Source organism: Dendrobates tinctorius, unplaced genomic scaffold, assembly GCF_039654945.1.
Source record: "Dendrobates tinctorius isolate UK_male_01 unplaced genomic scaffold, ASM3965494v1 ptg000297l, whole genome shotgun sequence".
NCBI classification, from domain to species: domain Eukaryota; kingdom Metazoa; phylum Chordata; class Amphibia; order Anura; family Dendrobatidae; genus Dendrobates; species Dendrobates tinctorius.
Window position 1 is genome coordinate 11,189 of NW_027361964.1, and position 26,312 is coordinate 37,500.

General features: G+C 43.0%; 1 protein-coding gene across 1 annotated transcript; it reads left to right on the plus strand.

The window, feature by feature from the left end:
- Positions 1-1,616: 1,616 nt before the first annotated feature.
- LOC141073109 (uncharacterized) lies at positions 1,617-22,096 on the plus strand. The gene is made up of 4 exons (XM_073560439.1): positions 1,617-2,106; positions 15,341-15,464; positions 20,900-20,973; positions 21,192-22,096. The coding sequence occupies exons 1-4, from the start codon at positions 1,749-1,751 to the stop codon at positions 21,716-21,718; spliced, it is 1,083 nt and encodes a 360-aa protein (XP_073416540.1). The 5' UTR covers positions 1,617-1,748; the 3' UTR covers positions 21,719-22,096.
- Positions 22,097-26,312: the final 4,216 nt, after the last annotated feature.

Here is a 26,312-nt window from a genome sequence, read left to right on the forward strand (position 1 = left end):
TTACATTTTTCACTCTTTGTTTCATTGCTGCCATTTGGTAAATTCAAAAAAGTTCATTTTTTTCTCATTAATGTGCACTCTGCACCCCATCTTAACTGAAAAAAACAGAAATGTAGAAATTTTTGCAAATTTATTATAAAATAAAAACTGAAATCTCCCATCGTCATAAGTATTCAGACCCTTTGCTCAGTATTGAGGAGAAGCACCTTTTGAGCCAAGTACAGCCATGAGTCTTCTTGGGAATGATGCCACAAGTTTTTCACCCCTGGATTTGGGGATCCTCGGCCATTCTTCCGTGCAGATCCTCTCCAGTTCCGTCAGGTTGGATGGTGAACGTTGGTGGACAGCCATTTTCAAGTCTCTCCAGAGATGCTCCATTGGGCTTAGGTCAGGGCTCTGGCTGGGTCAGTCAGGAATGGTCACAGACAGGTACGGACTGGGGCTGAAATTCAGCCCTGCCATGTGAAATCACACCGGCCCACGCTGTCCCCAGTCCCAAGCACCAGATGGGATATATTACTACTATTACCCTGGATGGAGGAAAGGAAGATTTACTACCAGACCAGTATGTCTAATGATACCCGTGGCCTACTGGGGTAAGTGATGGAGTCAGCGACTTTGTGCTCCGTCAAAACTCCTAACAGCATGGGTGTCTTGAGAACATCGACTCTATTAACATTGTAGCAGACAAGGCATCCCACAACCACACAGGCCCTTATGGCATTTTCCAGAATCGCCAAATGGCCAGTCCGGTCCTGGTCACAGAGTTGTTCTGAAGCCACTCCTTTGTTATTTTAGATGTGTTCTTAGGGTCATTGTCTTGTTGGAAGGTGAACCTTCGTCCAAGTCTGAGGTCCAGAGCACTCTGGAAGAGGTTTTCATCCAGGATATCTCTGTACTTGGCCGCATTCATGTTTCCTTCAATGGCAACCAGTCGTCCTGTCCCTGCAGCTGAAAAACACCCTCATAGCATGATGCTGCCACCACCATGTTTCACTGTTGGGATTGTATTGGGCAGGTGATGAGCAGTGCCTGGTTTTCTTCTTATCACCAAAAAGTTCTATCTTCATCTCAGCAGACCAGAGAATCTTATTTCTCATAGTCTGGGAGTCCTTCATGTGTTTTTTTGGAAAACTATGAGGGATTTCATATGTCTGGCACTGAGGAGAGGCTTCTGTTGGGCCACTCTGCCATAAAGGCCTGACTGAAGGGTCTGAATACTTATGACCATGTGAGATTTCATTTTTTCTTTTTTTAATAAATTTGCAAAAATTTCTACATTTGTTTTTTTTTCAGTGAAGATGGGGTGCAGAGTGTACATTAATGAGAGAAAAAAAATGAACTTTATTGAATTTTCCAAATGGCTGCAATGAAACAAAGAGTGAAAAATTTAAAAGGGTCTGAATACTTTCCGTACCCACTATATTTTATTATTGTTGCGCCTCCTCGGGTCAAATTGCTGTAACCTCTGAATGCAGTAGTGACAAACACGTCTACCTCCCACTGTCGTGAGTCGCTGTTATTCGTTACCTCATTTCTCCGCCTCTGTCATATTGACCCAAGTCATGTAGAAAAAAATTAATGTTCTGCAACACCCTGCTATGTGATAAACCACGCCTCAGCTTCCTGTAAGCCACCGAAATTGAAAGTATTCAGAAAAATTTGAGATAACGGAAGAAAACACAAGACATAGAAAGAGGAGAGAAAATAGGAGATGTGGTGAGAAGAGAAGGAGCAATCCATGAGAGATGAATCCAGACCAACAAAAGAAAAGTATCCTCAACTTCAGCCTGGACCATCAGGGCTTTCTATCGTCCCTCTGGAGGCTCTCTGGTTTCACAAGTCATGGTAATCAGGGATACTCCCGGGTTCTCCTCCAGATATTTGGCTACGCTGGTCATGGGAAATCTTCCTTTATTAACTCCTGTAAGTTCGTGCTGGAGGAGGGCGAGGAATTCATACAGTACGCTAAAGCTGGAGAAGATAATGAGACAATGACCATGGAAAGAAAAGCCTACGATCTCACCAAGAACATCACCATGGTGGAAAACAGAGGGAGCATAACTACGGGCAGCTTCCAGAGAGCAGAAATCTTTGCCCAACTGGGTAAGAACTGTGAATATTAACCCTTTAGTGTCAGAGACAATTGTGGCCTTTTTGACCAAGCCCAAGATACAGGGTGGGCCATTTATGTGGATACACCTAAATAAAATGGGAATGGTTGGTGTTATTAACTTCCTGTTTGTGGCACATTAGTATATGGGAGAGGGAAACTTTTCAAGACGGGTGGTGACCATGGCGGCCATTTTGAAGTCGGCCATTTTGGATCCAACTTTATTTTTTTTCAATGGGAAGAGGGTCATGTGACACAAAACTTAGAAATGCTAGCACAGGCTTCCAGTATCCGTTGTTTCAGATGGTGCACATCTCGTATCTGTCACAGCTGTCAGCACCTGTGCCTACTCCCAGAACGCTGCAATCATGTTTGATCGCAGTGTTCTGGGGGTTAAAGTGCCGGGTGTCAGCTGTGAGAATCATCTGAGACCCGGCTGCGATCAGCCACGCTCCCCCGTGAGTGCGGCTGATCGCGTATTACTTACTATCCTGTCCATGGGCATTAAGGCCCAGGGCACATGGATGGGATAGTACGTCATATGTCAGAAAGGGGTTAAGAATACTGTCCACCACTTAGCATAGTTAACATACTGAGAAAGTAACATATTTATATATATACAGTGAGTAAAATGAGTATTTAATCCACTGCAGATTTTGCAAGTTTTCCCTCCTGCAAAGAATGGAGAGGTCTGTAATTGTTATCGTAGGTACACTTCACCTGTGAGAGACAGAATCTAAAAAAAAAATAAAATCCAGATATTCACATTGTAGGATTATTACATAATTTGCATTTTATTGCATGAAATCAGTATTTGATACAACAGAAAAACAGAACTTAATATTTGGTACAGAAACCTTTGTTTGCAGTTACAGAGGTCAGATGTTTCCCGTAGTTCTTGACCTGGTTTGCACACACTGCAGCAGGGATTTTGGCCCACTCCTCCATAGAGATCTTCTCCGGATCTTTCAGGTTTTGCGGCTGTCCCTGGGCAACATTGAGTTTCAGCTCCTCCAAAGATTTTCTATTGGGTTGAGGACTCGAGACTGGCTAGGCCACTCCAGGACCTTGAAGTGCTTCTTATAGAACCTCTGCTTAGTTGCCCTGGCTGTGTGTTTCGGGTCATTGTCATGCTGGAAGACCCAGACATGACCCATCTTCAATGCTCTTACAGAGGGAAGGACGTTGTTGGCCAAATTCTTGTGATACATGACCGCATCCATCCTATCTTCAATACGGGTCAGTCCTGTCCCCTTTGCAGAAATGTAGCCCCAAAGTATGATGTTTCCCCCACCATGCTTCACAGTTGGGACAGTGTTGTTGGGATTGTACTCATCCTTCTTCTTCCTCGAAACACGGTGAGTGGGAGTTGATACCAAAAAGTTCTATTTTGGTCTCATCTGACCATATGACCTTCTCCCATGCCTTCTCTGGATTATCCAGATGGTCAATGACGAACATCAAATGAGCCTGGACATGTGCTGGTGTGAGCAGGGGGATCTTGTGTGCTCAGCAGGACTTTATCCCTATTTTTCCCCAATGTTTTTTGCAAGTTAATGACCAAGCAAATTTTTACAGTTCTGACCACTGTCATTCTTATGACCTTAAATCAGGGAGATGTGTCACACACAAAATAGTTAATAAATAACATTTCCCACATGTCTTCTTTACATCAACACAACTATTGAAACAAAAAAATTTTTGTTAGGAAGTTATAAGGGTTAAAATTTGAACAGGGATTTTTCATTTTTCCAAAAAAATTTACAAAACCATTTTTTTAGGGACCACCTCACATTTGATGTGACTTTGAGGGGCAATAATACAGAAAATACCCAAAAATGACACCATTCTAAAAACTGCACCCCTCAAGGTGCACAAAACCACATTCAAACGTTCAAGAAGTTTATTAACCCTTCAGGTGCTTCACAGGAATTTGCGGAATGTTGAAAAGAAATGAACATTTAACTTTTTTTCATCAAAACTTTACTTTAAACCCCAATTTTTTATTTTTACAAGTAACAGCAAAAAATGGATCTCAGAATTTGTTGTGCAATTTCTCCTGAGTTTGTCGATATCCCATGTGCGGGGGAAAACCACTGTTTGGGTGCATGGCAGAGCTCGGAAGGGAAGGACCGCCATTTGACTTTTTGAATGCAACATTTGCTGGAACAATTAGCGAACACCATGTCACGTTTAGAGAGCTACTAATGAAGATCCCTCACAAGTGACACTATTTTTGAAACTAGACCCCCCTGGGAACTTATCTAGATGTATGGTGGGCACATTGAATCCCCCAGGTGCTTCACAGAAGTTTATAATTTTGAGCTGTGAAAATAGAAAAAAAAAATTAAAATTTTTACCAAGTTTTTTTTAGCCACAAATTTTGCATTTTTATAAGTGTAACAGGAGAAAATGCACCATACATTTTGTTGTGCAATTTCACCTGAGTATTCTGATACACCATATGAGGGAGAAAACTACTGTTGGACACACAGCAGAGCTCGGAAGGGAAGGAGTGTCATTTGACTTTTTGAACTCAAAATTTGCTGGAATCCTTAGGGTATGCCGTGTCCCATTTGGAGAGCCCCTGATGTGACAAAACAGTTGATATTCCCCACAAGTGATCCCATTATGGAAAGTAGACTCCTCAAGGAATGTATTTAGATGTGTAGAGAGCACCTTGAACCCCCAGGTGCTTCACAGAAGATTATAACGTTGAGCTGTGAAAATAAAAAAAAATCACATTTCTCCACAAAAATTTTATTTTAGCCCTAATTTTTTTTTTATTTTTACAAGAGTAACGAAATTTCACCATACAATTTGTTGTGAAATTTCTCCTGAGTACGCCATTACTCCATATGTGGGGGAATACTAATTTTGAGGCACAGTGCAAATCTCAAAAGGGAAGAAGCCACATATTTGAGTGCAAATTTTACTGGAATTGTTTGAGGGTGCCATGTCACACTGGCAGAGCCCCTGAGGTGCCAGAGCAACAGAAACCCCCAATGAATTCATCTAGGGGTGCAGTTTGACACCACATTTGCCTCAAAGAATTTTATAACATTGAGAGGTGAAGAAAGAATAAATTACATTTTTACCACTATAATGTTGTTTTAGTACCAAGTTATAAATTTATCTAAGGGCTAATAGGAGATATTTTTGCAACAAACTGAGGTCCATTTTTCCCTGACTGCGCCAATATCCTACATGTAATTTGGAAATACTTTTCGGGTACAGTGCAACGCTCAGAATGGAAAGAGCGCCATACTATAGTGCAGATTTTACTGTTATGGTTTGTGGGTGCCATGACCCACTGGGAGAGCCCCTGAGGTGCCAGAACAGCAGAACCCCCCATAAGTGACCCCATTTTACAAACTACACCTCTCAGTGAATTCATCTAGGGGTGCAGTGATCATATTGACACTACAGGTGTGTCACAGAATTTTATACCATTGGGCAGTGAAGAAAAATAATTACATTTTTAACATCAAAATTTAGTTTTAGCCCCAAATTTCACATTTTCGCCCAACAAATAGGTGAAAATGGCACCATAATTTGTCCCACAATTTCTGCTGAATGTAGAAATACTCCATATGCGGCTCTTCAGTACTGCTAAAAACACACGTCGAGACATGGGAGGGACGGAGCGCTATTTGCCTCCTGGAGCGCAGATTTTCCTAGGATAGTTTGCGGACTCCATATACAAAGCCCCTAATTGCTAGAAGAGCAGAATTCCCCCTTAAGTGACCCCATTTTGAAATTTATACCCCTTTGGGAGTTTATCTACAGGTGTGATGACTATTTTGACTCCATGTGTGTTTTTCTGAAACAAACAGGAGTGGATGTTGCTGAGTGAAAATTGCAAACTGTAGTGACCAGTACATTATAGTGACCAGTACATTGCAGTTACCAGTACGTTATGTCCAGCTCATGCTTCTGGAGATACTCACCCGTATATTTGGCTAGCTCTCGACGATACAGAAATGCCAAACATGTGGGCGCTATATGTGGTTTAGGCACACTGGGGCTCAGAAGGGAGGGGGCATTTGGATTTGGGAGCAGAGAATTTGCTGAATTTCTTTCGGGGGTGAGGAGCCATTTTGGTTTTCCAGAGCCTTTGTACTACCAGTAACGTGGAAGCCCCCTAAATTTCCGTTAACAGATGTCAGACCTGAGTGGGAACTTGTTATTTTGTCGATTAAGTTTGTCACGTGGACCCGTCCTGTGTGACGCGACCAGCAGGCCGGTAACTAAAACTACAGGACGTGGCACGTGATACTGTCCTGTGTGACACGGCTCGCATGCCGGTAACTAAAACAACAAGACAAGGGGTAGGGAAACAGTTACAACGGTGGGCACTGTGATAGGGAAAGGGGATGTGGAGACCTCCTGCACTCCCCTGAGTCAGTGTCCCTAACGCTCCTAACGTTCCCTATGCCGGTTCCGCACCGCGCGCCGATCACGAACCTGTCGCCCTAGCATACCCTACACCTATCCCTTGCTAGGGAGCTGGGTGGTGCAGGCACTGGCCCCACCACTGTACTAATACACACTAAGGAAAAACACAAACAGGGAAACACAACTTAGCTTTACTCTGTTGCACTTGCTCCTGGCAACAGAGTCCACCACCAGAATGCAGCTCTCCTCCTGAATCGCTGCCACCAAGCTCTGTCAGAGCTACAAGGAAATCCCTATTATTCCTTCCACTCCAGGGCTAAGACAGAGCTGCATGAAATGCTCTCCAACTCTTTCCTCCACCAAGGATGGTTGAAATTAACACTATCACCAACGCTGATTGCAACACCTGTGACTCTTTTATAGCAGAGCCAGCACTCACACCTGCATTATAATCATGTGCACTAAACTAAAGAAACAAGAGTGCAATGACGCTCACCACCATCGGGGGCAAACTTAGAACAAAAGACACCACAGTGCAATAATCCTAATGGCCACCGGGGGCAAAAACCAACCTTAAGCACAACTTAGGAAAAAAAAACGTTACCTGTGCTTTTATCTGTCATGATCCAGCATGGATCATGACAGAGTTGAAGCATTTATTGGGAACATTTTACATAACGTTTGGGATCGCATTTATCTGGCGTTCTACACTGAGCACTTACTTTGGGGTTTCCATCTAAATCTCCATGTGATGTGATTCAGATGAAAATCCCAATGGATCCATTCACTATAGTGAGGCAGCAAAGTTACTCTGGTCTCCATCTGGCCTCTGGCAAGTTTTTTCCTTTTCAGAAGTGCCGCGTTTTTGCAGCCGCGTAAATGCTTAAAAAACGCTTTAAAACGCATCCCCATGCAATCCTATGGGATTCCGCAGTTGCTGTGTCAATGCTGCGGATTTTACTGCTGTGAAATCGCAGAGCGGTAAAATCTGCAGCATGTCCATTATCTCTGCAGAATCGCCATAAGATTGCATTGAAACGCTCACTTTATGTATGTGGCTATGCCCACCATGTGTGAAGTGAGCGCTTCATATGCGGATGACGCCCAGGGTCTGGAGGAGAGGAGACTCTCCTCCATGTCCTGGGTACCATATTCCTGTAAAAAATAGAATTAAAATAAAAAATAGGGATATACTCACCTTCTGGCGGCCCCCGGAGCCCTCCCGGTCGTCATTGTCGGTGGCAGCAAGTTCCGTTCCCAGGGATGCTTTGCGCGAATGACCTCTGATGACGTAGCGGTCTCTCATCCCTGGGAACGGAACTTGCCGCCAGCGACAATGACGACCGGGAGGGCTCTGGGGGTCGCCAGAAGGTGAGTATATCCCTATTTTTTTTTAATATTTTTAGCATTCTTTCTTTTACTACTGATGCAGCATAGGCAGCCTCAATAGTAGAAAGTTGGTCACATTTGTCAAGCGCTATGCATGTGTGTGGCCAACCTGTCAATCACTTTTCCAAGCGATGCTTCAAATCACTTGGCAAAGCGCAAGCATTCTGCAAGCTAAAAACGCTTGTGTTTTGCGGCAAAACGCATGCAAATTCCACATGCGTTTTACCCGCGGAAGGGAGTTGCGGAAATGCTGTGGACATTTGCGCAGCATTTCTACAACGTGGGCACTTAGCCTTACAGTTTTTGGGAGGCAGAATGAACAGAATCCAGCAATTCATGATTTTTTTTGTTTTGTTTTTTGCTGTAAAACTGATAAGGCAGTACGATTACAGCGATACTACATTTATATTTTATTTTATGTTTTGGCGCTTTTACACAATAAAAACTAAAAACTTTTTTGCATCGCTTTATTCTGAGAGCTATAACTTGTTTATTTTCCCTTTGATGGAGCTGTATGGCAGCTTGAATTTTGCGGGACAAGATGAAGTTTTCAGTGGCACCATGTTTCTTTATATTCGTCTTTTGATTGCATTTTATGCCACTTTTTGTTCAGTGATATGATGATGAAGCATTTTTTGCCTAGTTTTTTTACAGCGTTCACCAGAGGCGTTAATTAGTGGGATATTTTCATAGGTCATGTCGTTCCGAATGCAGTAATACCAAATATGTGTACGTTTATTGTTGATATATATTTTTTTCATAATAATATTTATCTATGGGTAAGATATATATATATATACAGTCATATGTAAAAGTTTGGGCACCCCTATTAATGTTAACCTTTTTTCTTTATAACAATTTTGGTTTTGGCAACAGCTATTTCAGTTTCATATATCTAATAACTGATGGACTCAGTTATATTTCTGGATTCAAATGAGGTTTATTGTACTAACAGAAAATGTGCAATCTGCATTTAAACAAAATTTGACCGGTGCAAAAGTATGGGCACCCTTATCATTTTCTTGATTTGAACACTCCTAACTATTTTTTACTGACTTCCTGAAGCACTAAATTGGTTTTGTAACCTCATTGAGCTTTGAACTTCATAGCCAGGTGTATCAAATCATGAGAAAAGGTATTTAAAGTGGCCACTTGCAAGTAGTTCTCCTATTTGATTCTCCTATGAAGAGTGGCATCATGGGATCCTCAAAACAACTCTCAAATGATCTGAAAACAAAGATTATTCAACATAGCTTTTCAGGGGAAGGATACAAAAAGTTGTCTCAGAGATTTAACCTGTCAGTTTCCACTGTGAGGAACATAGTAAGGAAATGGAAGAACACAGGTACAGTTCTTGTTAAGCCCAGAAGTGGCAGGCCAAGAAAAATATCAGAAAGGCAGAGAAGAAGAATGGTGAGAACAGTCAAGGACAATCCACAGACCACCTCCACAGACCGGCAGCATCATCTTGCTGCAGATGGTGTCACTGTGCATCGGTCAACAATACAGCGCACTTTGCACAAGGAGAAGCTGTATGGGAGAGTGATGCGAAAGAAGCCGTTTCTGCAAGCACGCCACAAACAGAGTCGCCTGAGGTATGCAAAAGCACATTGGGACCAGCCAGTTACATTTTGGAAGAAGGTCCTGTGAACTGATGAAACAAAGATTGAGTTGTTTGGTCATACAAAAAGGCGTTATGCATGCGCTGTATTGTTGACCGATGCACAGTGACACCATCTGCAGCAAGATGATGCTGCAGGTCTTTGGAGGTGGTCTGTGGATTGTCCTTGACTGTTCTCACCATTCTTCTTCTCTGCCTTTCTGATATTTTTCTTGGCCTGCCACTTCTGGGCTTAACAAGAACTGTACCTGTGTTCTTCCATTTCCTTACTATGTTCCTCACAGTGGAAACTGACTGGTTAAATCTCTGAGACAACTTTTTGTATCCTTCCCCTGAAAAGCTATGTTGAATAATCTTTGTTTTCAGATCATTTGAGAGTTGTTTTGAGGATCCCATGATGCCACTCTTCATAGGAGAATCAAATAGGAGAACTACTTGCAAGTGGCCACTTTAAATACCTTTTCTCATGATTTGATACACCTGGCTATGAAGTTCAAAGCTCAATGAGGTTACAAAACCAATTTAGTGCTTCAGGAAGTCAGTAAAAAGTAGTTAGGAGTGTTCAAATCAAGAAAATGATAAGGGTGCCCATACTTTTGCACCGGTCAAATTTTGTTTAAATGCAGATTGCACATTTTCTGTTAGTACAATAAACCTCATTTGAATCCAGAAATATAACTGAGTCCATCAGTTATTAGATATATGAAACTGAAATACCTGTTGCAAAAACCAAAATTGTTATAAAGAAAAAAGGTTAACATTAATAGGGGTGCCCAAACTTTTACATATGACTGTATATATATATTTAAGATTCTTACCATTTTTTTTTTAATTTTTACTTTGTCCCACTATGGGACTATAGTTTTTCACAGGCTGATCACTTGTGTAGCATGGTGATGCAGAAGGATCCCTGTGCTATACAAACTATACAAAATATCAGCACTGCACTGACAAAGTTTCATGCTCTGACCATGATGAAGAAATTTTGCTAGCTCTGGTGACCCGGATGTCATCATGACGATATCGTGTCACCATGTCAGTAATAGGGACCCGCGATGACTTTGTGGGGTCTCCGATCCAGGAGCAGAGGTTCTTTCTTCCCTCTGCCTGCTCCTGACATGATGCAATTGAGTTCTATTGCAGAATTTAGGGGGCTAAAGTGCCGGGAGTGGTGCAGGACCATTCCTGACACTGAATGCTGGGTGTCAGCTGTCAGAATCAGCTGAACACCAGGCGATGAAGGTAATGTTTGAGACTGTGGTCCCAGCTCTCTGCAGGTCATTGACCAGGTCTTCCCATGTCATTCTGGGCTGATTCCTGACCTTTCTCAAAATCATTCTTACCCAACAAGATCCTGCATGAAGCCCCCAGACCAAGGAAGATTCACATTCATTTTGTTTCTTCCATCTTCTAATAATTGTGCCAACAGTCATTGCTTTCTCACCCAGCTGCTTGCCCATTGTCCTGTAGCCCATCCCAGCCTTGTGTGAGTCTACAATTCTTGTGTCCTTATACAGCTCCTTGGACTTGGCCATGTTGGAGAGGTCTGAGTGTAATTGAATGTGTGGACCGGTGTCTTTTATACAGGTAACGAGTTCAAACAGGTGCAATTAATACAGGTACTGAGTGCAGAGTAGGAGGAGTTCTTAAAGAAAAACTAAAGGGGGTTTTAAACATAGCGATATCGCTAGCAATATCACTAAAGCATCACCGATTTGGTGACGCAGCAGCGATATCGCTATGTGTGATACTTACCTCCGACCGGCTCCCCCACTGTCTGTCGCTGATCGCACGAGATCGGCCGGCTCCATTTCTCATCGGGCGCTTCCTGCTGGGCTTCCTGTGGCGCCGACAAGCGATGCATGGACCCGGACGGAGGACGTCAGGATCGCCGCGTCTGAAAGGTAACGACCGCTGCTGCGTCGCTGCTGAGATCTGCCTGTGTGGCAGCTCACTAGCAACCATTTAGCGATGCACCAGCGATCCTGACCGGGTCGTATCGTGGTCGGGATTGCTGGTGCATCGCTAAATGTAAAGGGGCCTCAACAGGTCTGTGAGAGCCAGAATTCTTGCTGGTTAGTCGGTGATCAAATTCTTATTTCATGCAATAAAATATAATTTGGTTATGTAAAAATCATAGAATGTGATTTTCTAGATTTTTTTAAAGATTTTTCTAAGACAAACCAGCACTTGTCCATGCCCATTTGAAGTTCGCCAGTGACCACCTGGATGATTCAGAGGAGGCATGGGAGAAGGTCATGTGGTCAGATGAGACCAAAATAGAACTTTTTGGTATCAACTCCACTCGCTGTGTTTGGAGGAGAAAGAACGATGAGTATAACCCCAAAAACACTTTCCTTACCATGAAGCATGGTGGGGGAAACATCATACTTTGGGGATGTTTTTTCTACAAAGAGGACAGGATGACTGCACCGTATTGAAGGGAGGATGCTTGGGGTCACGTATAGCCAATTGATTTTGGCCAACAATCTCCTTCCCTCGGTAAGAGCATTGAAGATGGGTTGTGGCTGGTTCTTCCAGCATGAAAAAAACAAAAGAAAAAGAGAAAGATCATGCCCACATATATGGGAACACCCAAGTTAGGTAAAAACATACATTATTATCAAATTCCAAAATACACAAGCAATCAAGACACAGCAACAGATAAAAACATTTAAAAACACAGAGATACATGTACTAGTCATGCCATAGTATAGAGGCAACAACAACCCACAAATAATTCCCTCACAGCATAAAGCAAGTGCATTATGGCTCAAAAACATTAATTCAGTAACAACAATATAATGTTACACAAATACAGCACAACAAGATAGTGATATATAGAACTTATGCCTATTCCCAGTACTATATGGGCGGGAAATAAAAGCAAACGCACAATGTGGAAAGCAATCATAGATATACACTCACTGGCCACTTTATTAGGTACACCATGCTAGTAAGGGGTTGGACCCCCTTTTGCCTTCAGAACTGCCTCAATTCTTCGTGGCAGAGATTCAACAAGGTGCTGGAAGCATTTCTCAGAGATTTTGGACCATATTGACATGATGGCATCACACAGTTGGCGCAGATTTGTCGGCTGCACATCCCTGATGCGAATCTCCCGTTCCACCACATCCCAAAGATGCTCTATTGGATTGAGATCTGGTGACTGAGGAGGCCATTTGAGTACAGTAAACTCATTGTCATGTTCAAGAAACCAATCTGAGATGATTCGAGCTTTATGACATGGCGCATTATCCTGCTGAAAGTAGCCATCAGATGTTGGGTACATTGTGGTCATAAAGGGATGGACATGGTCAGCAACAATACTCAGGTAGGCTGTGGCGTTGCAACGATGCTCAATTGGTACCAAGGGGCCCAAAGAGTGCCCAGAAAAAATTCCCCACACCATGACACCACCACCACCAGCCTGAACCGTTGATACAAGGCAGGATGGATCCATGCTTTCATGTTGTTTACGCCAAATTCTGACCCTACCATCCGAATGTCGCAGCAGAAATCGAGACTCATCAGACCAGGCAACGTTTTTCCAATCTTCTACTGTCCAATTTTGATGAGCTTGTGCAAATTGTAGCCTCAGTTTCCTGTTCTTAGCTGAGAGGAGTGGTACCCAGTGTGGTCTTCTGCTGCTGTAGCCCATCTGCCTCAAAGTTCGACGCACTGTGCGTTCAGAGATGCTCTTCTGCCTACCTTGGTTGTAACGGGTGGCAATTTGAGTCACTGTTGCCTTTCTATCAGCTCGAACCAGTCTGCCCATTCTCCTCTGACCTCTGGCATCAACATGGCATTTCCGGCCACAGAACTGCCGCTCACTGGATTTTTTTTCTTTTTCGGACCATTCTCTGTAATCCCTAGAGATGGTTGTGCGTGAAAATCCCAGTAGATCAGCAGTTTCTGAAATTCTCAGACCAGTCCTTCTGGCACCAACAATCATGCCACGTTCAAAGGCACTCAAATCACCTTTCTTCCCCATACTGATGCTCGGTTTGAACTGCAGGAGATTGTCTTGACCATGTCTACATGCCTAAATGCACTGAGTTGCCGCCATGTGATTGGCTGATTAGAAATTAAGTCTTAACACACAGTTGGACAGGTGTACCTAATAAAGTGGCCAGTGAGTGTATGTGAACAGTGGTGCACAGTTAACACCGGACCCCTTGCAAGGCACCACAACAGAGCGCCAAAATTTTGCTCAAAATAACGTAGCCTGCACAGTATAGGAACTAGTTAAAGAAGTTACCAAGCCCATTCCCGGAATCAAATAGAAAAGGAAGCCTATAGCTCAGACCTAACAATGTGGGAATCCTAGAGTCCTAGACAGAGCCATGGCAGCTGAGAGGGAAGAAAATGTGGGATAAAACACCCACGCGTATCGCCACACAAACTGTGGCTTCCTCAGGGAAAATAGCTCCGAAAAATCTTTGGAGGAGCTGAAACTCAATGTTGCCCAGCGACAGCACCGAAACCTGAAAGATCTGGGGAAGATCAGTATGGGGGAGGGGGCCAAAATCCCTGCTGCAGTGTGTGCAAACCTTGTCAAGAACCACAGGACACGTCTGACCTCTGTAATTACAAGGGTTTCTGAATCAAATATTAAGTTCTGTTCTTCTATTACATCAAATACTTATTTCATGTGATAAAATGCAAATTAATTACGTACAAATCCTACAATGTGATTTTCTGGATTTTAGTTTTAGATTGTGTTTCTCACAGGTGAAGTGTACCTATGATAAAAATTACAGACCTGTCCATTCTTTGTAGGGGGGAAAACTTGCAAAATCGGCAGTGTATCAAATACTTATTTTCCCAACTGTAGAAAGATGCAGTGATATACATAATTAGTACGGTGTGTGTGTGTAATTTACTGTACATGTATTTAGCTAATAAATATGAAATTAATTGAAAAAATGTTGTGTTGTCCACCTTATTTTTTATATCCAGCTGAGGGAAAGCAGACAGCAGGGGGCTGGTGTAATTATTCTGGGAAAGGGCCAATATCCATGGATTGTCCCAGCCTTTTAATAACAGCTCACAGCTGTCTGCATAGCCTTTACTTGTTATTAAAAAGGGGGTCTCCCCAATAAATTGATGTGTGATACCCCCTATTTTTAATAGACAGCTGTGGGCTGATATTAATGGGCTAATAACACAAGCCCTCAGCCACCCCATAAATGGCACATCCATTAGATCCTAGAGCTTAGCCTAAGCTCTTGCAGCTTGCCCTGTTTTTTTGGGGAGTTGCCAAGGGAGGTAATAGTTGTGGGTTTGATGTCAGCTTTGTAATATCAGCTGAAATCAAACCCAGAGCTTAGTAATGGAGAAGCATCTATAAGACACCCTCATTACTAACCCTGTAGTCAAACAACAAAAAAGCACACAGAGAAAACTGCTTTATTTGTAAAAAGTACTCGCTAAGACATTTACTCTCTTTTACCCATTTATTACCTTTAAAAAAATAAAATAATCCTTAGAGGTCCGTCGTATATCCAGCCCATGTTCCACGACGATCCCCAACTCTGCTTCTTCTGGAGGCTGTGGTGAGCGATGACATCAGGAATGTGACCGCTCAGCATGGCAGCCGGAACACATTGACAGTAGGGAGTGAATCTGGCTGCCACGATGATGACAGTAAGGTTATCGCAGGTCACGGCTTATGAACGACGGTAACCTTGTCAGCACTCGCAGCGTGAGAAATTTCCCATCAATGAGACACTTCATCTTCTCACACACATTGTACTGGACATTCCCGTTATTAGACGGACACTTATTACTAAAGGTAAATATTTTTCTTCTTCTAGGAAACTTTCTCCCCATTGGTGAGAAGGTGGAGTGGATGAAAGACTACACAGACATGACCAGACTGGAAGGCGCCGAACGGAACCCAAACTACTCCGACTTCATTGTCCCCATCTTCATATACAGGTGAGGGGAACAGAGACATTTTTATTACTAGAACAAGTCTCAGTGTTTCTCAGAAGCAAAGAAGCTTCAAATATTAGCACTTTCCATACAATGTTGGATAATGCTGAGACCAGCCAGAAATATAGATGGAGACACAAAGAGTAAAAACAGACACAAAATCTGAGACACCTGCCCTAAAGAACATAAAAAAGGGTAAATTGTGGGGGAGGCCCAAGCTGCAAAGTTGAAACAAGCTTTCTCAAGAAAGGCCCTGACACTAAGGCTGCGTGCACACGTTCAGGTTTTTTCGCGTTTTTTAGCGTTTTTCCCTGCAAAAACGCTTAAAAAACGCATACATTAAGCATTCTATTATTAGAATGAATTCTGCAATTTTTGTGCACATGATGCAGTTTCTTCCGCAAACAAAAACGCAGCATGTTCATTAATTTTGCAGAAAATCTGCAGATTTCATTGTATTAGGATGCTCCGGAAAAAAAACGCAAAAAATCTGCAAAACAAACGCGCAAAAAACCCGATAAAAACCGTGAACAGAAAATTGCGGATTTCCTGGGAAGGAATCTGTTTTTTCTCAGGAAATTTCTGCATACGTGTGCACATAGCCTAAGGCTTATGTGCCAGTGTGTATCCAGTTACATGTTTCAATATATCTAGGGGACAATAATAAAAATTAAAAATATAATATTGTCTATTTATATTGTACATTTTTATTGTTGTCCCCTATATACATCTATGGCAAAAATTTAGAGACCGCTGCACAATGTTCAGTTTGTCTGATTTTCCTCTTTATATTTCTGAGTAAAATGTAAATTGCTCTTTTATTCTATAAACTTCTGACAACATGTCTCTGAATTACCAAGCAATAAATTTTGTATTTTCAGAAAATGAAAAATGGTCAAAAGTAAAAAAACCCAGTGCTTTCAGACCTGAAATAATGCTAAGAAAACACGTTCATAATCATTTAGAAACAACAATACTAATGTTTTACCTCAGGAAGAGTTCAGAGATCAGTATCGTGTGGAATCCCCATGATTGTTAACCCCAGCTTTCCTGCGTCTTGGCTGCTTTCCTCCCGTCTCTCACACGGCTTTTGGGAGACCTTATGCCGCTCCTGGTACACACATGTCAGCAGTTCTTCTGTGTCTGATGGCTTGTGACTCTCCATCTTCCTCCTGATTACATTCCAGAGGTTTTCAATGGGTTCAGGTCTGGAGATTGGGCGGCCATGACAGGGATTGGATGTGGTGGTCTCTTAGTTTTTGCCAGAGCTGTATATTGAAACATGTAGCTGGATACACACTGGCACAAATTTTTTTTTATCAATCAAGTATTGCAGGCTAATGTGATATCCCCCCTAGAGCTTGCTGCTCGGTGTGCAGAGCACGTGCACAATCTTTGTGTTATTGTTTCTATTTGTGTTGTAATGATAATGTAAGATATGACTTCTCCAGAACATTCCAGAATCTTCCATTCTCTACACTGCAGATGAGAGATTTGCCTGCCAGCAGCTGTGACCCCCCCTTCTTTTCCCCACAGCTCACACACAGCAGTGTGTTCTCCTCTGCCTGCATGTAACACAGCTTGTAAGAGAGACAGCAGCCCTCTGGCTGCTTCCTGCTCTCTCCCCCCTCACTGCAAGGAATGTTAATTAGCTAGTGGAAAGGATTTCTTTTGTTTGAAGCAACATGTGCTTGGGTAAGTGTGGGAAATATTAAAGAGGCCAGATCTCGAAAACAATCCGCGGCAGAGATATTAAAATTACATATCTGCATAGGGTGCCGAGCCAGCGTTCTAGCCCATGTTTTTCACGGTTCCAGCGCCAACAGAATCCGAGAAATGGATTTCTCCTAAATGGTGTGACATAATTACTGCATGTTTGTTCTCGAATTAATGCCAGTGACGAGCTGGAAAAGATGATATTATGTGCGTTTCTGTACGAGGTACCCTCTGTTAATTATGGCTATAAAAGGTTTTCAGAACCAGATTCAAACCCCTAGAGCAGGGGGAGGACCATCACCAGACAGCCCCTTTAGTGATGTCACAAACCCAAAGGTATAAGGTATTTCCCCAAAAAACTTGGTCATTCAAGCTGGAGATTCCATGCCAAAAGGATCTCAGATGAGTGGAGACATTTGGCTCCTCCTTCTCCACACATGGTTTGCCTAAGGCCAGCTAAGCAAATGTAAGTTTGATTTTCTGCTTTTAAACCTTTTATTTTATATTTGCATTGTACATATCTTAATGTCTCAACTTACACTGCCCGTGCCGAATGGCCAGTCCATATTGAAGCAGCCGGCCAGTGACCAATTATCTCAGGTGTAGTTCCCTGATTGACCTGAGGGTAAGGGGGGGGCGCCGGAGAGCTGCGAGTTCCAAAGTGGAACTGAAAAGTGGGATATACATAAAGCCCTGCAGTTCGTGAATTATTGTTGGCAGTGGTTGGCATCCAAAATAACCCCCCTGCGATAAATTGTTAGGGCAAGGCTAGCTTGCTGTTTTTATCACACTGTGGCAGTGGTGGGATAACTAAGATAAGCCCCACTGTGCCTGCGATAGCTGTGTGCCGGCAGTGCGTTGCGTCCCTCCATCCGTGACATATCGGTGTCAGCGGCGGGATCGTGACGTGTTTTTTACCACTTCCTGGGTGGTCTGTATAAAAAGGTTTTTGCCATTTTACATATTTTTTGTGGTTTCTACAAACTTCTGGGGAGGACACACTAGTTCAAAGGTGTACACCTATTTATGGTTTCTTGAGATAGCTTGGGGACACAACGAGGCAGAGAGGTGATTTCGGCAGCTGGCGCCCAGTGTGGGAGAGCGGACAGCAGTGTTCTTTATAGTGACATCTTCAACAAGTGTAATAAAAATTATAATTAAAATAATCCTGAGTTAATAAAGGTGTTTGCTAAGACTACATTATATTTAGGATAGGTTATCAATGTTGGCACAGTGAGGGTCCTACACCTTGCCCCCTGCGGTTCAGCTGTTGTCAGATCCAGCAATGGCTGAATGTAAATAATTAATGGAAGCTGGAAAGCACAGCGCCCCACACGGCCTAATGGCCGCAGCTGAGAAATGCACCTTCATAGAATAGGGCTTCTATTGAGGAGCGGTTCTATCATCATCATCATCATCTCCACTAATATCACTTCAGCTGTCACCAGCATTATCACTACCATTATCATAACAATCCACCTCGTGCAAAGGACCAAAGTGCCTACAGAAGGGGACAATGACTGCGAGGTTTAAAAACTTGTAATGTTTTAATTTTTCTAATTGGTGAATGGTGATCCATGGGTCGCGTAAATTCTAAAGGCCCCGTCACACTAAGCGATCTCGGTAGCGAGATCGCTGCTGAGTCACAACTTTTGTGACGTAACAGCGATCTGACCAGCGAGATCGCTGTGTGTGACAGCGATCAGCGAGCGGCCCCCCTGCCGGTATCGCTGATCGCTGGAAGAAACCTCTGGACATTTCTTTGGTCGCTGGTCTCCCGCTGGCCAGCACGCAACGCTGTGTGTGACAGGTGGGAGACCAGCGATCAGGTGTAAAAAATAATTAAAAAAATAAAAAATATAGTTATTCTCACCTTCCGACGTCGCGTTCAGCCATCCTGCCTCTCTCCACGCTCCGGTCCCAGTGATCCTTTGCACGAATGACCGCGAGACTTTGGGACCGGAGTGTGGAGAGAGGCGGGAAGACTGCGCGGGACATCGGAAGGTGAGAATTACTATATTTTTTATTTTGATTCTATTTTTTACAGGATGGCCAGCGATGCCTGGCGCTCGGCATCGCTGTGCTGATCGCTGGTGAAGCTGTCTGTGTGACAGCTCACCAGCGATCACATAGCGACTTACTAGCGATCCTGACTCCTTGATATCGGTGTCGGGATCGCTGGTAAGTCGCTTAGTGTGACGGGGCCTTAAGGTTTTAGGGGGGAAAGAAGGAGAGGAGCAGGGGAACAAATGCTGGAGCATATGTGCTGCTTACCGTCTGCCAATTTGGTGAGAGGAACAGCCACCCTCTCCTCCTCTTCTCTCTCTCTCATGCTCTCACTTTCATCCTCTATACCTCTACCTCTCTCCCCTCCTCTCCATCTTCTCTCCTTATTTCTCTCTACCTATACTCCTCTCCTAGTCCTCCTATCCCTTTCTCTCTTCTCCTCTCTTCCTTTCCTTCTCCCTCCACTCCTTTTTTCACTGTTGTATTCTCTCTTTCCTCCCTTCCCTTCCTTGTTTTTATTTATCCCTCCTTTCCTTTCTTTGTTTCCTTCCTTCCATTCCTTATTTCCTTTCTTCCATTCCTTTTTTCCTTCCTTTTATTCTCTTCCATTTATCCTTCCTTTCCTTCAATCGTTCTTTCTTTCCCCATCTTCCTTCCTTTCTTCCTTTGTTCATTCCTTCCTTTCTTCCTTCCTTTTTTCCTTCCTTCGTTCCTTCCTTTCTTCCTTCCTTCCTTCCTTCATTTCTTCCTTCCTTTTTTCCTTCCTTCATTTCTTCCTTCCTTCATTTTTTCCTTTCTTCCTTTATTCGTTCCTTTCATCCTTCCTTCATTTCTTCCTTTCTTCCTTCCTTCCTTCATTTCTTCCTTCCTTTCTTCCTTCCTTTATTTCTTCCTTTCTTCCTCCCTTCCTTCATATCATCCTTCCTTCATTTCATCCTTCCTTCCTTCTTTTCTTCCTTCCTTCTTTTCTTCCTTCCTTCCTTTCTTCCTTCCTTCCATTCTTCCTTCCTTCCATTCTTCCTTCCTTCCATTCTTCCTTCCTTCCATTCTTCCTTCCTTCCATTCTTCCTTCCTTCCATTCTTCCTTCCTTCCATTCTTCCTTCCTTCCATTCTTCCTTCCTTCCATTCTTCCTTCCTTCCATTCTTCCTTCCTTCCATTCTTCCTTCCTTCCATTCTTCCTTCCTTCCATTCTTCCTTCCTTCCATTCTTCCTTCCTTCCATTCTTCCTTCCTTCCATTCTTCCTTCCTTCCATTCTTCCTTCCTTCCATTCTTCCTTCCTTCCATTCTTCCTTCCTTCCATTCTTCCTTCCTTCCATTCTTCCTTCCTTCCTTCCTTCCTTCCTTCCTTCCTTCCTTCCTTCCTATGCTTTTGGTTGCACTTATAAAGATACATTTAAAAGTTTGTCAGACGATCAGAGTAAAGAGAGTTCTGTTACTGTTCGCGGCATTGCAGTTAATATAAGCTGTGGCCATTCCACTTGACCCATAAAGATTGTGACAAGTATAATTTCCAGAGATGGAAGTGGCTCACTAGTGAGAGGTTGATGTCTTATTCCTCATAGTCTCATAAAAACCATCCCGATCATTACCACCTCCATCATCATCCACACTTATTCCCACTGTCACCAGCCTCAGCACAGCCATCACCGTCACCCCTACACATATTACCATCATTACAATCTCCGTCATCATCTTTTCTATTATTTCTACAGCGCTAAATGTCGGTTTGGTGAGACTGAGAGACAAGAGCTGCAGGAGTTTCTGGAGAATTGTGCGAAGATGACAGGTAATGTGGGGTGTAGTGGAGAGCAGACACATCCAGGGCCTAGACCTTGTTTCTTGATGTTCCGCTGCTGCCGGGTCCATAGAGTAACAAGTATGAGGAAAGGATGATGTTTGCATTAGGCCAACATAAAATGTCATCCAGATAGTCAGGAAGAATGACAATGAAGAGTGATCTTGTATCTCCCCTACAACATCCGCTCACATCTGTGTCTCTTGCAGGAGTCTTCCCCATTATTGTCATCACCCATAAAACCAGCGGAGACTTCATGAAGGCTGAGAAGATGTTCAAGCAGATGGGAGCCGAGGTTGTAATATCCATAGAGAACTACACGGAGAAAGATCATATCAAAACTCAGGGGAAAACCAACGATATCCTGATGGTCATTCACAGCGCCCTGGAAGATGTCAATTATCGTCTGGAAGCAAAAGAAAGAAATCCCCAGAAAGACTGGATACAACGGAAGAAGTTCCTGCTGGACTATATACACAAGGCGGACCTGGAGAAGAAAGAAGAAAAAAGGAGAAGAGAGGAAGAAAAGAGAAGAGAGGAAGAAGAGAGAAGAGAGGAAGAAAAGAGAAAAGCGGAAGCAAGAAATCTGGTGCCAGTGATGCCGTTCATGAGAGATAATGAACACAATGCGGAAATGAAGAAGAAAGAGAATGAGCTGAGTGGAAAGAAAGAAATGAAAAGAGAGACTGGAAACTATACTGGCGGCGGGTGGTGGTCGTGGTTATTTGGGCGCTAACATTAGAGGGAATTTTTCTAAATGTGACAGAATTTTATCACAATTTGTATAAAAACAACAACCTACTATCATCACATTTATGTAATGTTCTACTCTCTTTACCCCTCACTCCACAAGGGAAAAGTGATAAGGGGCGCGGGGTAAAATGCAAAACTGGTTTAATTTCTTTCTCAAAGTGATGTAAAGTCATCAAACTGAGAGACGGCGTACACCCCGACCAATGTGAGTAGTGACGCACCGTGTTATATCCGGCGTGAGGCACTGCGGTAATTGTGGCTCGTTTTCTGACTGTCTAGATTAGGTTTACGCTTTCTATATATTATACATGATAAGTAATTCTACCCCATCACATATAGGAATAAAGGACTGACCAGGAAACGTCTCTTCCTTCTTCTTTCTAAGAGTAGTTCTGCTTATAGTAAGTTTTGCATTACATTTTGGGAATTTCCGCCATCTTCTGCTCCCTATGGACCTGCGTCACCAAAATTGCAAAAGGAGATATTGAGGTAACAAGGCAGAGCAACTGCAAACACGTCCAAGGTTCCAGGAAATCCGCTGTATACTGCCAGAGTGTATGGAAAGTAGATGCAAGACTACTGATCACAGCACAGTGTGGATACACACAATATACAAGATATTTTGGTGCCCTGTGCAGATGAAGCCGATAGAGCCCACCCCACCCGTCTGCGCCCAAGCAAAGGAATGGGTCAGAGACTAAAGTAACAGAACCCCTAACGCTCCCCACCTCCAAGGCGTTAGGTAATGAGCTCTGACAACCACTTCCACTAGAATTGTTATTTTTTTCAGCAAAAGTAAAAAACATTGTGTACTTTAGGGATGAGGCTTACCACGGAGTATAATTTCAAAGCAACATAAAAGGGACAAATAGCGATATGTTTCCCTGACATCAGATAGTTTAAATGTCAGACCCAAAGACAGTCATGGAAACGAATATAGCTTAGCTATAATGGGGGCAGTCTGGATTCACTTAAGGTGTTCAGCATTTGACTGATACCTTGAAGGAAACTAAACAGACCTCTTATAGATATAAATGAATAAGTCTGATGGGTTTTACATCCATCATGCGATGAACACTGCTTGAAACAAAACTGATGGTGGTTCTGATGAAGTATTCATGTACTAATGGTGGGTCTTGTGCTGTGTTCATGTACTGATGGAAGCGCTGATGCCATATACCTGTACTGATATTCTGGTGACAAATGCAAGTAGTGTTGGTTGTTATGCTGCTGTGTTATGAATGGGTCACCGAGGAGGAAAAAACCTAAACATGCTAAGCCCAGAAAAACCAGAGAGGTTGGTAACTATGCAGATTGAAGATCCCTGATCCTACCACACAACTAGCAGCAGCCGTGGAGCGTGTCTACGATGAACCTAGACGCCTCGTCACGGCCGGAGGACTAAATAAGCCTAAAGCAAGAAAAGGGAAAACTAACTGCCCCAGAGCAGACCCCAAAGGAATAGACAGCCCCCCCACATGTATTGACGGTGAAACAAGATGAAAACACAAACGCAGGTAGGAAAATAGGCTGAGCAAATGACGTGGCACAAACTAACTAGACAGGAGAGGAAAGGAAAGACACTGTCTGCAATCTGCCCAAAACACTACAAAATAATGTCCAACACTTCTGATAACAAAATTAACCCTGAAGTCACTAGACTTCTCCCACTATATGAGCACTCTGAAATATTCTGAGACAGAGCAAAAAGAGGCCAATCTAATAAGGGACAAAAAGCAAATTGGCAAATACAGATAAATAAGAGTGGAAATTCAGCAAAGCCCAAGCCGGGGCTGGCTGACCACACAAAAAACTGAATAGAACAACAAAATCAAGTGTGAACATTAGCAGAGAAACTTAGCTTGAGCTGACTGGAACAGAGCTGAGAACCAAGACCTGACAAGCAGAAGGAATCACCAGCACCAGAGTAGGGCGTCGGCTGTCTTAAATCCAATCTGAGATTCCTGAGGTCCAATCGGCATCCTCATTATCAGGTGGCAGATCTCTACTGATTAAATCAGCCTCACTACCTCCTGTTATCACCAGAGGGAGCCTGACTGGTAGACCAGAAAATGAACTCACAACACTGCTGTTTTCATTTACTATTGATGGATCTGGTGATGTGTTCATGTAGTGATGATGGTTCTGATGATGTATTCATCACAAGAATCATTATCAATACATGAATACAAAACCAGAATCATCATCAGTGCAAAAATAGAACACTAAAGCCATCAATAGTACATACATACACACCAAAACCATCATCAGTAAATAAATAGATTACTAGAACCACCATCAGTAGAGCCATCATCAGTACATGAATGCATTACCAGAACCACTATTAGAATATGAATACATAATCAGAATCAACATCATTACATGAATACATTACAAGAACCACCACCAATATATGAATGCATCAACTGAACCAACATCAGTACACAAATACATCACCAGAACCACCATTAGTACAATAGTACAATGCCAGTACCATCCTCAGTACATGAATGTGTCACTAGAACAACCGTCAGTACATGTACATCAGTACATGAATGCATCACCAGATGTATGCATGGAAAAGGCGCACTCCAGAAAGTTATACAAAAGGAAAAATAAATTTATTAGCTAAATGACATTACAGCAATACCATCCATATTTACCGTATATACTCTTGTATAAGCCGAGTTTGGCAACACCTTTTTTTTGCTGAAAAGGTCCCCCTCGGCTTAAACACGAGTCATGTTTCCACTTACCTGTTCTCCGATGCAGTGTGGAGGTCCCCGGTGTCTTTGGATCGTCTGCACGCTCCCCTGCAGTCTCGGTACGAATTCCGGTGACTAGCGTTGGCACTCAAGCCGGGGTCCTGAGAAGGCGGGGACACCAGAGCACTATGGGGGCCAGGTGCCTGTGTCGCCGCTTGCTCAGGCCCCCCGACACTTTCGATATTCACCTGTCCCCATTCCCCCGCTGCGCTGTCTTCCGCGTTCTCTCACTGTGACGTACAGGTCAGAGGGTGCGATGACGTGCTTAGTGCATGCCCTCTGCAGAGAGCGACAAGATGTGAGTATGTTTTTTTTTGCAGCAGCAGTATTATTAAACGGTATATGGGAATCATATGGGGCCCATCATGAACTTTATTAAGCATATTGTATGGAGCATATTTTTGTATGGAGCATGTTATGGGGCAAATAATCAACATTATGGAGCATTATCATAACCCTACAAAACAACTGGAAGCTTACACCAAGTATTCGCAAAAAATTTTTTTACATCTTTATTGAGAAAACACATTAAAAAATAGATAACCAAGATACAAGTGCAAAAATATACTGCTAGTCACAGATCAGGCAAAATAATAAATAATAGTAAATAAATAACTCCCACTGCACACAGTACTTTAAATAAGATCAAAATGTCATAATGTTAAATGCATATGGATTTGAAAAACCTATATCTAATATTTTATGTGTGTGATATAGTTATAGTAACATAGTTATCAAGGCCGAAAAAAGCCCTGTGTCCATCCAGTTCAGCCTATATTCCATCAGAATAAATCCCCAGATCTCCGTCCTTCTAAAGAACCTAATAGCTATAAGATACAATATTGTTACGCTCCAGGAAGACATCCAGGCCTCCCTTCAACCCCTCGATTTTCGCCATCACCACCTCCTCAGGCAGGGAATTCCAGATTCTCACTGCCCTAACAGTAAAGAATCCTCTTCTATGTTGGTGGAGAAACCTTCTCTCCTCCAGACGCAGAGAATGCCCCCTTGTGACCGTCACCTTCCTTGGTATAAACAGATTCTCGGAGATATTTGTATTGTCCCAATCTCAATAAAGATGTAAAAAAAATGTTTGCGAATATTTGATGTAAGCTTCCAGTTGTTTGGTAGGGTTACGATATACTTTGAGGAAGTGCCGGTGTTCGGCCTGTCTCTCTGATAGATTTTATGGAGCATTTTATGGGGCTTATTTTGTATGGAGCATCTTCTGCATTTCCCAACCTCGGCTTATACTCGAGTCAATAAGTTTTCCCAGTTTTTTAAGGTAAAAATAAGTGCCTCGGCTTATATTCAAGTACTAGCTGAAGAGCCCGGCGCTGCCCGGGCATAGTAACTAACTGTGGTTAGTTATAACAAATTATAATTATCCTCCATCCCATAGTCCCGTGCCCATATACCCATCATACATATCCACCATCCCATAGGCCCGTGCCCATATACCCATCATACATATCCTCCATCCCATAGTCCCATGCCCATATACCCATCATACATATTCTCCATCCCATAGTCCCATGCCCATATACCCATCATACATATCCGCCATCCCATAGTCGAGTGCCCATATACCCATCACACATCCTCCATCTCATAGTCCCATGCCCATATACCCATCACACATCCTCCATCTCATAGTCCCGTGCCCAAATACCCATCATACGTATCCTCCATCCCATAGTCCTGTGCCCATATACCCATCATACATATCCACAATCTCATAGTCCCATGCCCATATACCCATCATACATATCCTCCATCCCATAGTCCAGTGCCCATATACCCATCACACAT